The sequence below is a fragment of the Polypterus senegalus genome, chromosome 12 (assembly GCF_016835505.1).
Source record: "Polypterus senegalus isolate Bchr_013 chromosome 12, ASM1683550v1, whole genome shotgun sequence".
In the NCBI taxonomy this organism is placed as follows: Eukaryota; Metazoa; Chordata; class Cladistia; order Polypteriformes; family Polypteridae; genus Polypterus; species Polypterus senegalus.
The window spans coordinates 30,753,334-30,765,543 of NC_053165.1; the positions used below are offsets into that span (position 1 = coordinate 30,753,334).

The window sequence follows — 12,210 nt, forward strand, 5'->3', positions numbered from 1 at the left end:
ACTAAACCTTTCATGGAAGATTCCATTGGTGGATGCAGTGTACGGTATTCACTACTGACAGTGGGAGAGCTTTCCCTCGGTGTCTCATTGAAAAGCATTAGATTTGCAGTTCACAGATTTACATTTCTCACTTGCCTACACAGTCAACATTCATGACAACGTGGAAAATCAGAGCCACCAACACCACAAACGTGACACTGGCCAGAACTGACTAGAAGGGAATTTATCCCCATGTTCCCACGTACCTTCACACCCGTCCAGGAGCCAAACAATGAAACTTTTTTAGGTTGTTTGGTTACGTGATGTTGACAATTAGATGGCCACTGTTGTATTTTCATTTCTTAGCAATTGTTTTCTATTAAACATACAGAAATGTTCAAGCTATTTGTTTACAACAGAAAAATATATGCAACTTCTCAAATACGTCAGCAATAAGTGTATCATTTTCTTCAAAATGTTGAATGCACTGCACACTGATGATTACTTTCAAATACTTTAATGTATTTTGCAAAATGGTTTAAATATACCAGTGTTGTGGCTGAACCGAACAAACACTTAGTATTCTTCTTTATTATTTTGCCATTATTATTTTTTCTACACCCTGCAACAAGCACATTTTATGCAAATGGCAACTATGAATAAACCTTTAAAACTGCTAGTGCAAAAATCGCCAGACTAAGACAAATTGAACCAGGAGGGTTAAAAACGTCGGATTCATCACACGTTAATGCTTTGCCTGATTATTACAGTTTGCTACCACTAGAGGGTACTGTAGTCTTTGAGATGAAAGCCAGAGAGCGTAAGGGAGCATAAGGTAATGTTACCTGAGTGGAGAATGTGAGCTCCATAAAGAAGTGTGTTCTCTGAGTAAAGCCTTTTACACCATTGTGCTTGCCTCTTTATGTGCCAGGACCCAACATTCAGTATTACATTTTTTAATTTATCTTTAGAGTTAAACTCAGGTGGCCATATTGAGAATATTGTTTTGTATCTGTAAATACAACACCTGCCAGTTTTTATTATTTTGTGTGTGTTAACTGATAATCGCTCTCCAGATTTTCTTTAGACAGTCTGTGCAACATGCTGCTGCTGTGTATCCTATGTTGATTTCTGACCTTAAATTGTCATGGTGTGAGCCAATATATTTGTTGTAAAAGATGGCCACCCCATATAAATGGATGCAGCAAAAGTGAAAAAAAAAATACTTTAATTATTGCGAAGTGGTCTCTGCAGAAGCAACATGAAACAGAACTGCCAAATATGGTGGAGTTTCCGGCTTTCAGCCCTCCCGGCAGGAGGATTGGGTCCAGGTAGAGGGACACTAGCCATCAATCATTAGATTTGCAGAGAAAGAAAGAGATAAAAATGTTAAGACACAGTGCCAAACCCTGGTGTGGTGAGGGGATTACAATCACTCAAGACCCTCAGCTGCCCCCTATGCACTTGTGCATGACAGTGTGAATCCTTCTGCCTTGCAACAGACTGATATTCTGTCCAGGGTTGGCTCCTAAATACACCCAGGCCTCAGCACTACCCTGCACTGGATTAAACAAAAATGAACTAATATTGTAATTTTCATTTTTTTTTTTTCCAGAATGTTCGTGGTCCAGCAGATTGCCAACAGCAATTTACTGATGCTGATAACAGAAGCTGAATGTGACTGCAGTATCTTCCCTCCTGTCACACTCCAGGCGAAGGAAGTCAAATATATCCTTTAATCGGGCAATACAAATGGATCTGCGCCCATATTTATCAGTTGTTTCAGAAATACTCTTAGGAATTGCAGTAAAAGTCTGAATAGGATAAGAATTGGTCCTGTCTCAGGGTAAGACATGAGAAGTGTTTATGAAGCGTCCTACTCTTAAAGCTAGGAGTAGGAGTTCATGTCTGACAATGAATGAGGTCAAAATTTTATGGCACGGCCAAGCCACAAACTGGTACTCATGATGACGTTTCAAAGTCTCCTTGACAATCATGATGACGATTAATAGTTTTATGACACTAATGGTTCACCACAAAGATAATAATAATACTAAAAATATTAATAATGATAATAACTTTCAGAGAAGAAGAACAAAAGCATAATGAGGTAGGATATTACACTAAGTGGCATGCAATTGTTACCACATTGCACCAATATCAAAAATAACACTAACAAGTACTGCTATGGAAAGACCTCAACACACACGCCAAATGAGAACTAAAGGCAATTTTGAGCATGTTTATTTAATAATGAAAGATCCACAGTCACACATTCAGAAGAATTAATTTATTATTAATATTAATTACATCTAATTAATCTAATCTAATTAATTTAATTAATCTAATCTCATCTAATTAATCTAATTAGTTACTACTGTAAACGCCTCATAAAGTAACACTTACTGAAACCAGCCGCAGCTATTCTTGCATGGTTTCTTATGTCACGTTCACTCTTCCACTGTTCTGAATCGCCTTCTAGAGTCGTGTTCCACGAACCCACCTTATCATCTGCGAGACTAATCTAATCTATTGCAACCGATTCTCCCTGCGTGGAGTTTGCATCTTCTCCCCGTGTCTGTGTGGGTTTCTTCTGGGTACTCCGGTTTCCACCCACAGTCCAAAGAAATTGTCCCTAGAGTGTGCTTGGTGTGTGGGTGTGTGTGTGCACCCTGTGGTGGGCTGCTGCCCTGCCCGGGGTTTGTTTCCTGTCTTGCACCCTGTGTTGGCTGGGATTGACTCCAGCAGACCCCCATGACCCTGTAGTTAGGATATAGTGGGTTGGATAATAGATAGATGGATAGATATTGTAACTGAGTTTTCTGTGAGTTGGCTTAGAATTGGTCGTTAATGAAGCACATTCTGTATGTGATCTAACCCATGGTGACGATACAATTGAATCAGGTATCAACATGCCCACGAGTGAGAAAGAAGTGCAGACTGGCATGTAGTGAGGTATTGTAGGCAGAGGCCACATATTTTACATAACCATCCCACTGCTACCACCATTGTAACCAAGCTTTCCAAGAGTTGGCTTAAAATTGGTCGTTAATGAGGTAACGAAGCAGAGCAGGCTGGTATGGAGAGTACTCTGAGTTTATTGCCCATTTGTTCACAGCTACAACACGCCTTTACAAGCGACCCAGGACCAAACAGATGACGCCTCCCTTTTCTATGGCATTCCCGAGAAAGCCAAATTATACTCCCTTAGCACAAGCGCTGCATGTGCTTTTTTGTCTTTGTGTGTTTGTATATTGCTTTTTGTACATTATTTTATTTTTGTATGTTATGCTTTTTCAGTCCAGCGTTTCCCTTAACCACTGTGTACATAATGCATCTGTGAAGTGCGAACGAATGCGCTCTCAGAAAACCCGCAAGAGACCCGACACGTGCCACTCTTTTCACCCTGAGGTAATAATGGCTTTTCCACTCCAATAGCCGCAGTTCCTAGTGCCCAAGAGCAGGGTGAGGAATGATCTGATGAAAGTGCTGCTTTCATTCTCTAATGATATACCTTACAGCTACTTATCACACATTAAAAAAAAAAGCTAATGTGTAGGATGTGCTCTGAAAGTTAACCATGGTGACAAAAAATTCAATTCAAATGAGAGTTGAATTGCAGGCACATTATGAACTAGCAAACTACTGAACAATGCAACATTTACAGACATTTACATAAATGTTAAACATATGGCAAAACAAAATTCAGTCGCAATGATCACTAGAGACTGATCATATAATAGAATGTCTTGAAATAATATTACATTTGAAATATGACCAGTAAATGATAGAGGATTGGCAAAGCAGAAACTCCAGAACTACTGTAGATGTTAAGTTTCTATTTCTGCCATATTCATGGAGATCTTTCCCAGATATTTCCAGGGTGTATTCGTTTATGACATCAGTTCTGCATTTTTGGAATCCCTACTATTGTTTTGAAAATTCATTTTTTCGATTATGTTCTGGCTTTGACGAAAGATCTCCTTGTCTCCAAGTTTTGACTTTGAACTCTTCTGGTCATTTTTATTTTCTTTTTACTATCTCTTGAAAGTCAGTGTACATTGATCGCAGCACAACAGTTTATTAGGGATGGCTGCCGTACTTACCTACATCCTTAGGGTGGAAGAACGTTGGAGACTTTCAAGTCTTTGTTTCCCCCAGGACACTAGATGGCAGCAAACCCAGGCTCAGATACCCATGTGAGTTTCTGCAGGGCATGTCAGGTATTGTAATCCTAACGGACAACTCTATTGAGTCCCATGGGGCTGCCAGGGGGATCTGCAAGATTGGGGAGTCCCTACGTCATGGGATTTCTACCTCACTCGAAGTGCTTACAGACCACATGTGCAGAAGCACTTCCTGAGCTACTAAAACAAAAGGAGCTGTCCGCCTCACATCATCGAGCCAGAGTTGGAAGAGCGAAGAAGGCAGTGACAGAAAGAGAAGGCAAAGTGTTGTGGGCTTTATTTGTGCTTTGGGACTGTGTTATAGTGTGTGGGAAACACTTTCCTGAAGACTGTGTGTTATAAATCTTTCTGAGTGCTTTTACACTTGTCGCAGAAGCCTTTGTGTCAGGTGTTTGGGGAGACAGAGCATCCCCTGGTGTCCACACAGGATAAAAAATCACCTGTGGAAACACATCATCATTTAAGTTACAGATTCAAAATTGAATCTCTTAGCATTTTTGCAAACCCTTATCTTTGATTCCTGGCATTTTTGTTTCAGCTTTTTCCCTTAGTTTTTGACCACAGTTTTGCCCAACATTTTCGCATTGTCCTTCTATATTTTGTATCTTCTGTTTTGACCCATTTTCTAGTTTATGTTTATCTCCTGGCTCACTCACCTTGATGTAACAGCCACAAGATCCAAACATGCCAAAGTAAAGAGTCAAGAAGTCCTAAGAAAAAAACAACCCAAAATGCAAGCTGAAACTCTTTGTTCAGAAAATACCTCCCAAAAAGTCCTAATACCCTACAAGTTACAAGCTACAAGCTACAAACTAGCCATTACAAAAAAATGATTTATTTTGAATCAGGTGTGACACCATCTTAAATAGTGTCACCAGTGCAACTTCCAGGAGTCATATGGTGGCAAGGGAAGTTGTCTCTATGGTAAATAGCTCACAAAATCTTGGAGCCCACAAACTCAATACTAAAATAGTATAGCAGACATGTCATAGAACTAATCTACTGTACGTTTGTCTCAGTGCACAGTCTGATGAAATGGAATTTTTAATGCATTTAGTAATAAAATGCATTGTGCTTTTCTCTACAATAAATGGTACATCTCGAAAATTAGTACTGCTGTTAGAAATCCTAGACCAAATGTTGTTTAAAGAATGCAAAAGATAAATTGACACTATAATTTAATAAAGGATGATTGAAATAGAAAAACTATAGGGCATAAAAGAAAGAAAGAGGTGTCAATGGGTGATCGGGAGAGGCGAAGTGGGAGTTGTGATGGGCTCGTCAAATGGAATAATGACCCAGTGACTGTGATACTTTTATTCTTGCTTCAAAGTCTGGATTTTAAACATATGTTGTCACTGTTTTAGCAGATTATTTATTTATTTATTGAATGTTTAAGCACTGCACTTTTAGACATTATTTGTTTTTGTTCCAAATAATTGCACTATAGCACTTTTACTCCTACCCCTTGCAATGTGTGTCCTCATTCACCTGGCTCATCTCAGTGATGTTATTGACAGTGGCGGGTTCATGAGGCTCCTGATCACACCAGATCACATCTAATTTTAACATTATTAATAATAATAAATAATAAGGAAGCACAATGCCTGAACAAAGTTATTAGCAAAGTCTGCGCTATCACAGGTTGAACTCTGAACACACTGGAAACTGTTGTGGAAAAGACAATGGTAGCAAAATTGGATGCCATCATGAAAAATCCCCTCCATCCCCTCCAGCAGATGCTCTCTTGTAGCACTTTTAGCCACAGGCTCATTCTGCCACTGTGTGCTAAGAAGCACCTCTGGGGGTCTTTTCTGCCCTCTCCTAACAGACAGTTCAATGCTTCCACCCGATGTACTTATTAAGTTTATTTGTATTTATTTATTTACTTACTGATTGATTGATTGATTGATTTGGCTGTATTCTCTGTCCTGTGAGTCTATATTCTTGTTTTTTATGTTTCTGCTGTTGTAGGTATCTGAATTTCCTCAAGGGATTGATAAAATTTAACTAATCTAATCTCAGTTAAGAATATATCAAAAACTGGTAACTACAAAGAAAACACAAAGAGAGAACACAGAGCTTCTGTAAAAGGCCACTCTCTGCACGATGTCCAAAACTTTATCTTATGCAAAATATACCTTAATAATAGAATTAATGATATTGGGATGCACTGCTGTCCAGGCCACCAAAACCAAACGCAATCTACAGTGGTGACCAAATTTATTAACAAAATAATGAAATAATATAATAATAATAAATCCCCGATCATATAAAATTAAGAAATAAATGCAAAATCCCCCCAAACATCATAATATATATACCATCATTTTATTAGTACAGTGTCATCTGAAACAGAGAAAACACAATTCCAAAAAAGTGGCAGAGTTTCAAAGAGAAAGCCGTATGAGAAACTGGCAAATTAAAAGTAAAAAAATGGGCAAAAGAATACAGACATTGGACAGAAGACAACTGGAAATGCATTTCATGGTCAGCCTCCTGGAGTCATCTTTTTCTCTGTTCCAGACGACACTTGTATTTGCTGTGTATTTAGTAAAGACGCCAACTGAGGACCTGTAAGGTGTTTGTTTCTTATGCGGCAGTTGTGTGATGCAGTTGTGTATCTTGGCCTTTTGATTTTTTTTAAATGCTGGTTAGACTGGTTAAAAACAGCTACTACCGCAAAAATAAGAAAAAAATTTAAACAACCTGCATATGGGAAATATACCAAGAGATAATGTAAGCAGAACCCTAAACAAGTTTCTATATGTATTTTAAATGCATATAAAGTAAAAAAGAAAAACAAAATCGAAATATATAATTCTACTCTCACTCTAAATTTTAAATAAGTAAAGGCAGTTATTATTGAATATAATATAGTGCATAAAACAAAAACTTCTACAAAAAGTAAAGCTCAATGCAAATAGAATGTTCCCACAAACTAGTTATAAACCCAAATTTAATATCCCATGCGTAATATAATAAAATTTACAAACACAACAAAAATATATGCTGTACATATGCCAATAGAACATACAAGTAAATATTGTAATTACTGTACAAAAATAAACAAACAATATATATAGAAAGACAGTATAATCAACAGCATACAATAGAAACAAAAAGAAAACAGTGTGAGCCAACTAAAAAAACTATCAGCCCTTGTTATTCACAATAATTATCAATATATATATATATTGTGGTGGGCGTGGGAATCCTTACCCTGCTGGGATGTCCAGACTGTGGAAGGGCCGGGGGAAAGAGTATTTTCAGGACACTTTCTCTCCCTGGATGACAGAGGTCAGCTCCCTTGGTTTCCAGTTGGGTCACGGGTTATGTGCATGGGAACTCAACCCTGTTGGAACCCATGGCCACCGCCAGGGGGTGCATGGTCCTTTCCAGGGCCTTATTTGGCCACATTTCCACCACACCCTGAAGTGTGGCCAGAAGAAGCTCGTTGGGCACCTGGAGTCCTTGTGAGTACCCTATAAAAAGGGGCCAGTCCCCACCTTTTGATGGCCAGAGTTGGGAGGAAGAGGACAAAGCCTGAAGAGGAGTGGCGGTGGATGGCCTGGCGGCAGAGAAGAGTAGAATTGTGATGTGTGTTGGTGATTTGTGCAGAGTGTGCTTTGTAAATAAACCGAGTGATGTGTTGAACCTGTGTCCTGCCAGTGTGTCTCAGGGTTGGCTTCACAATATATATATATATATACTGTATATAGCTTAGAAAGGCATAACATAAGTGTCACTGCATTCAGAACCTGTTAATGTGATGCAAGGTGTAGATCTGGCCAACTTGTTTCGAGGAAGAACATCTTCTTCAGGGCACAGGAAACCAATAACGCTCTTGAAAAAATCATAAAAAATTAAAACTTAAACCAAAACAAAAAAAATATATAGCTATATATATATATATATGTGTGTAATATAACACTTAAAAAATGAAAACTGCCATATAACCATTAACCAACACTAACCCATTTGAAATATCTACAATATAGGAAAAGGGACTAATAATAGTAGATCCACAGATGATCCATCAATCAACTGACCAAAAAACGAAAGCTGCACGAATGATAATATCAGTCCGCCCCACTTCTCTCAAGACAGTAACAGACACCTTTGTGTGAAATCTTCAGCATTTCAGCAATCTGTCACATGACAAATGACCTTCATTCTTCAAAAGAAAAAAAAAACAAACTGACATGTTTCTTGAGAAGGATGTTTCATTTTGTCTGAGCTTTAGGAATATTAGGGCCTTACAACACAAGTGAACAGAATAACAGATTTCAGCAGTGCTAATGCCAATACAAAGGTTTTTGTACAAAGGCTAACAGCCAATTAGCATTACCAGATGACTAATGTGGTAGAAATCATTACCTTAAATGACTATATCTAAAAGTATTAATACCCAACTTAAAGAACCAGGCAGGAGGCACCTCTTGTTCTTCTCCAATCTCTTTGGTGCAGCCATTATCCTTGAAATCTCTGTGTATATGACAGCTGTCCAGTCTTCTTGTTTATAGGACATCTGCTGATCTCTTGATCATCTCCTAGTACATTTGGTGTATTACATTCCACCATCCTCCTGGTACATCCTTGTCTTTGTTGTTCACTTGTCCTTTGATTTCCTGATGTGCTTGAGCAGATTTCTGATATTCACTAACCTTTTTATACTACTTCTAAGACAGATTCAATATTTTAATGTGGAAAGCATACCAATGAACTTTAAGTGCAATACTATATTACCCCAAAATTAATATATGATCCCTAAGTCTCATTTTTCATCCACACCAATTTAAGATAAGCTAAAGGAGGTGACCATTAGAACACTGAAGGAATTGCTACTGAAAACGGGGCTTTGCGGTAATATGTGAATAATACGTTTAAAAAGTAGTCATTTCATGCAGTAATAGCCATTATAAGCCCTAATAATGTCTTGGCTATATCTAATGGTATCTTGATAAATGAGGTATCAATTTCTATCAAAAACATGTAGTGAGAAGTCAAGCAAAATGACACCTTTTATTGGCTAACTGAACAGGTTACAATATGCCAGCTTTCAAGGCAACTGAGGCCCTTTCTTCATGCAGGTTGGATCAAAACCACGAAAACGTCTGGATTTGTCCAAACATTTGACTGGCACTGGTTATCCAGGGATGGCTTCTCCATTTTTGCCCCTGCAACTCTATAACTGGGTCATCAAATGGCTAGATAGACTTTACTTCATGCAGCACCTTTCACAGATCATTTGTATTGGCTTTGTGATTCAGAGCCGCACACTGGCAGCGCAAAGTTAATGATTAAAAAATCTTGACAAATCTCAGAGCTTGGTTCTCAGAAACCTAGAGGAGCACAAAGAAAATCTACTGACTGTACACAGAGTGACAGTAAGGGCCGATAAGGATCACAATATTTATCTGGGGCTTTAAAGGCTTGCTGACGTGCATCCATGAGTCACTTATTTCCTACGTAACACAAATAAAGCCTGTGGTACGGCGTATGTATCAGTACTAGTGCACTATATAAAAATTAATTCTGATTTGCTATCATTTGTGCTGTGTATCAAGACCAAACATCATCTTTCTTAAGAATTTTTAATACAGACGTAAGTGGGTAATACACGGTTAGACAAAATGACGCAAACACCACGTGTAAAGCTAAACTAAATCACAGGTCCAAATGCAAGTGCTGAGTGCCGATTAGCAGGACGTGGTCTGACAGATTTCAATGTAACATGAGGCAACCAACAGTGGTCCAATAGGGCCAGAGCCAGAACTTGATGGTGCGTCAGTGTGATGGTCACCAGTCGTGGTCACCTTTCTCAATCCAAGGCATTTATAGCCATAAACTGGGGATGTTAAAGGGCAAGTGAGCAAATAAGTGAAAATGAGAAGTGTTTGAGAATGAAGGTGCTCACAAAATTGCAAGCATTCTAAATCCTTAAAATGATCAAAGAAGCATGAGAACAATCGACAAAATGGGTTTTGAAATCCACAACTTCAGTTAGGAAGTGCATCCTTTGATGACGTTTTAATGGCATTTACTCAAATAGCTTTCATAGCTTTCCCAGTCACCAGCGTCATCTTAATAGCATCATAGGCCCCTAGGCAGAGTAGCACACTGGTGAGGACCCCTGTTTTGATGGCAAAAGAGAAACATACACAGGCATCAGCAACATTGTGGACCCCTATGCTCCTGGGACCCCCGGTCAGTGCCCACTGTGCCCATATATTAAGACAGCCCTGCCAATCACCAGATCTTAACATCATTGAACTTGTGCAGGGACTCCTAGAACACTAATCATGAAGACAATGCCCACCTTTCTCATTCCTCAAAGAACTAGGGCAGGGCGGGGTCTTCACTAAAATGGATCCAAGGGATCAGGACTTGCATGAATGCATTCCAAGAAGGACTGAAGCTGTTCTGAGTTCAAAGGGTGGTCCGACTCTATTTTTGGTCCGTTATATACAAGTGACAGCACCAAACCTAAAAAACTACAATTGAATACAATTTGAATTATGTGTACACCCCCTGCAGACACACTATAGGCAGCCCCTTCTTCTAAAGCTGTCACTGGTGCTTTCTAAGAATCTTTATGATCCAAAAAAGCAATTGTTTGTATTCTATAGTTTGGCTGTTTATTTTATTGTACCAGTAACGGCATGCCACCATTACAAGAATACAGTATAATAGAAGACAGTGAATTAAAGAAAATCTTATGGTGACTTCATGCAGTACGTGCAAAGGAAATAAATTGTGTTTTATCTTTGTTGTTTATCACAGGAAAATGCTCAAGACTGCGGAGGAGCGTCTCAGATCTCCTTCTCCCTGGAGCTGCTCCTACTTCTTCTCGGCACAGCAATGGCAGCATCACGGTGACAAGATGAAGGTCGCTTCACAGTGCACATCACTCTGGACCAAAGCAGCGTGTGTGCAGTATTCCTTAGCTGGTGGAGGTTATCCAAACCTATTCTAGTTTATTTTAATTTTATTATGTTTGCTGAAGTGAAATACTAATACGATTAAACATTTGATTAATGGCGACGGCGGGATAGCCAGGTGTTGTCTCTAGGCGGTGCATGTCCAGCGCAGACAAGCCTGGAGGAGCTTGGGACCATCACTTTGTTCTTCCACTTTGTTAACTTTATTTTCCCTTAAGTTATTACTTTTTGAAAGCATTAATTGTAGCTCATAAGTGTGATCTCTATTGATTTTTAATCAGCAATAATCTGGGTTAAGATTCCCTTGAAGAGAAGCTGACACCTTTCCCACCGCAGCAACAGGAATGAGCGGGGGCGTCATTGTATTGCGAATGCGGGGCCTTGAGGCACAACTGCACTAAATTGAATTTTCTGGAGACCTGTAGCCTTCCATTAATTCAGGTCTTTTCTGATCTAAGCCACACACACACACACACACACACACAATGTGAGTGTTTTATGACTTGTCGGCTTTTTTATTTCATTCCATTGCAATTTTACACGAAACAAGCAGCCATTTGACACAAGGCTATAAAGCACTGACAAGCGAAACTTGAGGTTTGGATACGCACGCTAATCCATCCATTTCCTCACCATAGGTGAAAAGCAAACAGCACATTTTATATGAACCTTTCTATAGTGATCATCACCTTGGTGGAGTGGCAGAGTGGTGGCTTTGAGGCTAGGGATCTGCACTGGCAATCAGAAGGTTGCTGACTCGAATCCCCTAAATGCCAAAAGGGACTCTGCTCTGTTGGGCCCTTGAGCAATAACCCTTAACCTGCATTTGCTGACCGCTTTGAGTAGTGAGAAAAGCGCTATATAAATCCAAAGAATTATTATTATTTACCTTGAAGGCACTACACCAGTAAACAGACTTGAAGAACAGGCAGGTCGAGGGACTTTCTCAGTGTGTGTCATATGTGAGATTGAATCTGGCAACTTTGGGCTCAAAGGCCAACGCCTTTTCTCAAAGACTTCACTGCCTGGAAGAAACCTGCAGAAGGGCAGGCCTGGAAACTCCTGGAAGGGATATCCATAGTTCATAGTAGGCCTCTCAC

General features: G+C 39.3%; 1 protein-coding gene across 1 annotated transcript in view; it reads left to right on the forward strand.

Annotated features, from left to right (window-relative positions):
* The window catches only part of LOC120540210 (voltage-dependent calcium channel subunit alpha-2/delta-4-like), a 619,956-nt gene extending 608,908 nt beyond the window's left edge, over positions 1–11,048 (forward strand). The window contains exons 37-39 of the mRNA XM_039770774.1: positions 1,595–1,707; positions 3,308–3,390; positions 10,953–11,048. Of these exons, the coding sequence (XP_039626708.1) occupies positions 1,595–1,707; positions 3,308–3,390; positions 10,953–11,048 (292 nt within the window). The remainder of the gene's footprint in view (positions 1–1,594; positions 1,708–3,307; positions 3,391–10,952) is intronic.
* The last annotated feature ends 1,162 nt before the right edge of the window (positions 11,049–12,210 follow it).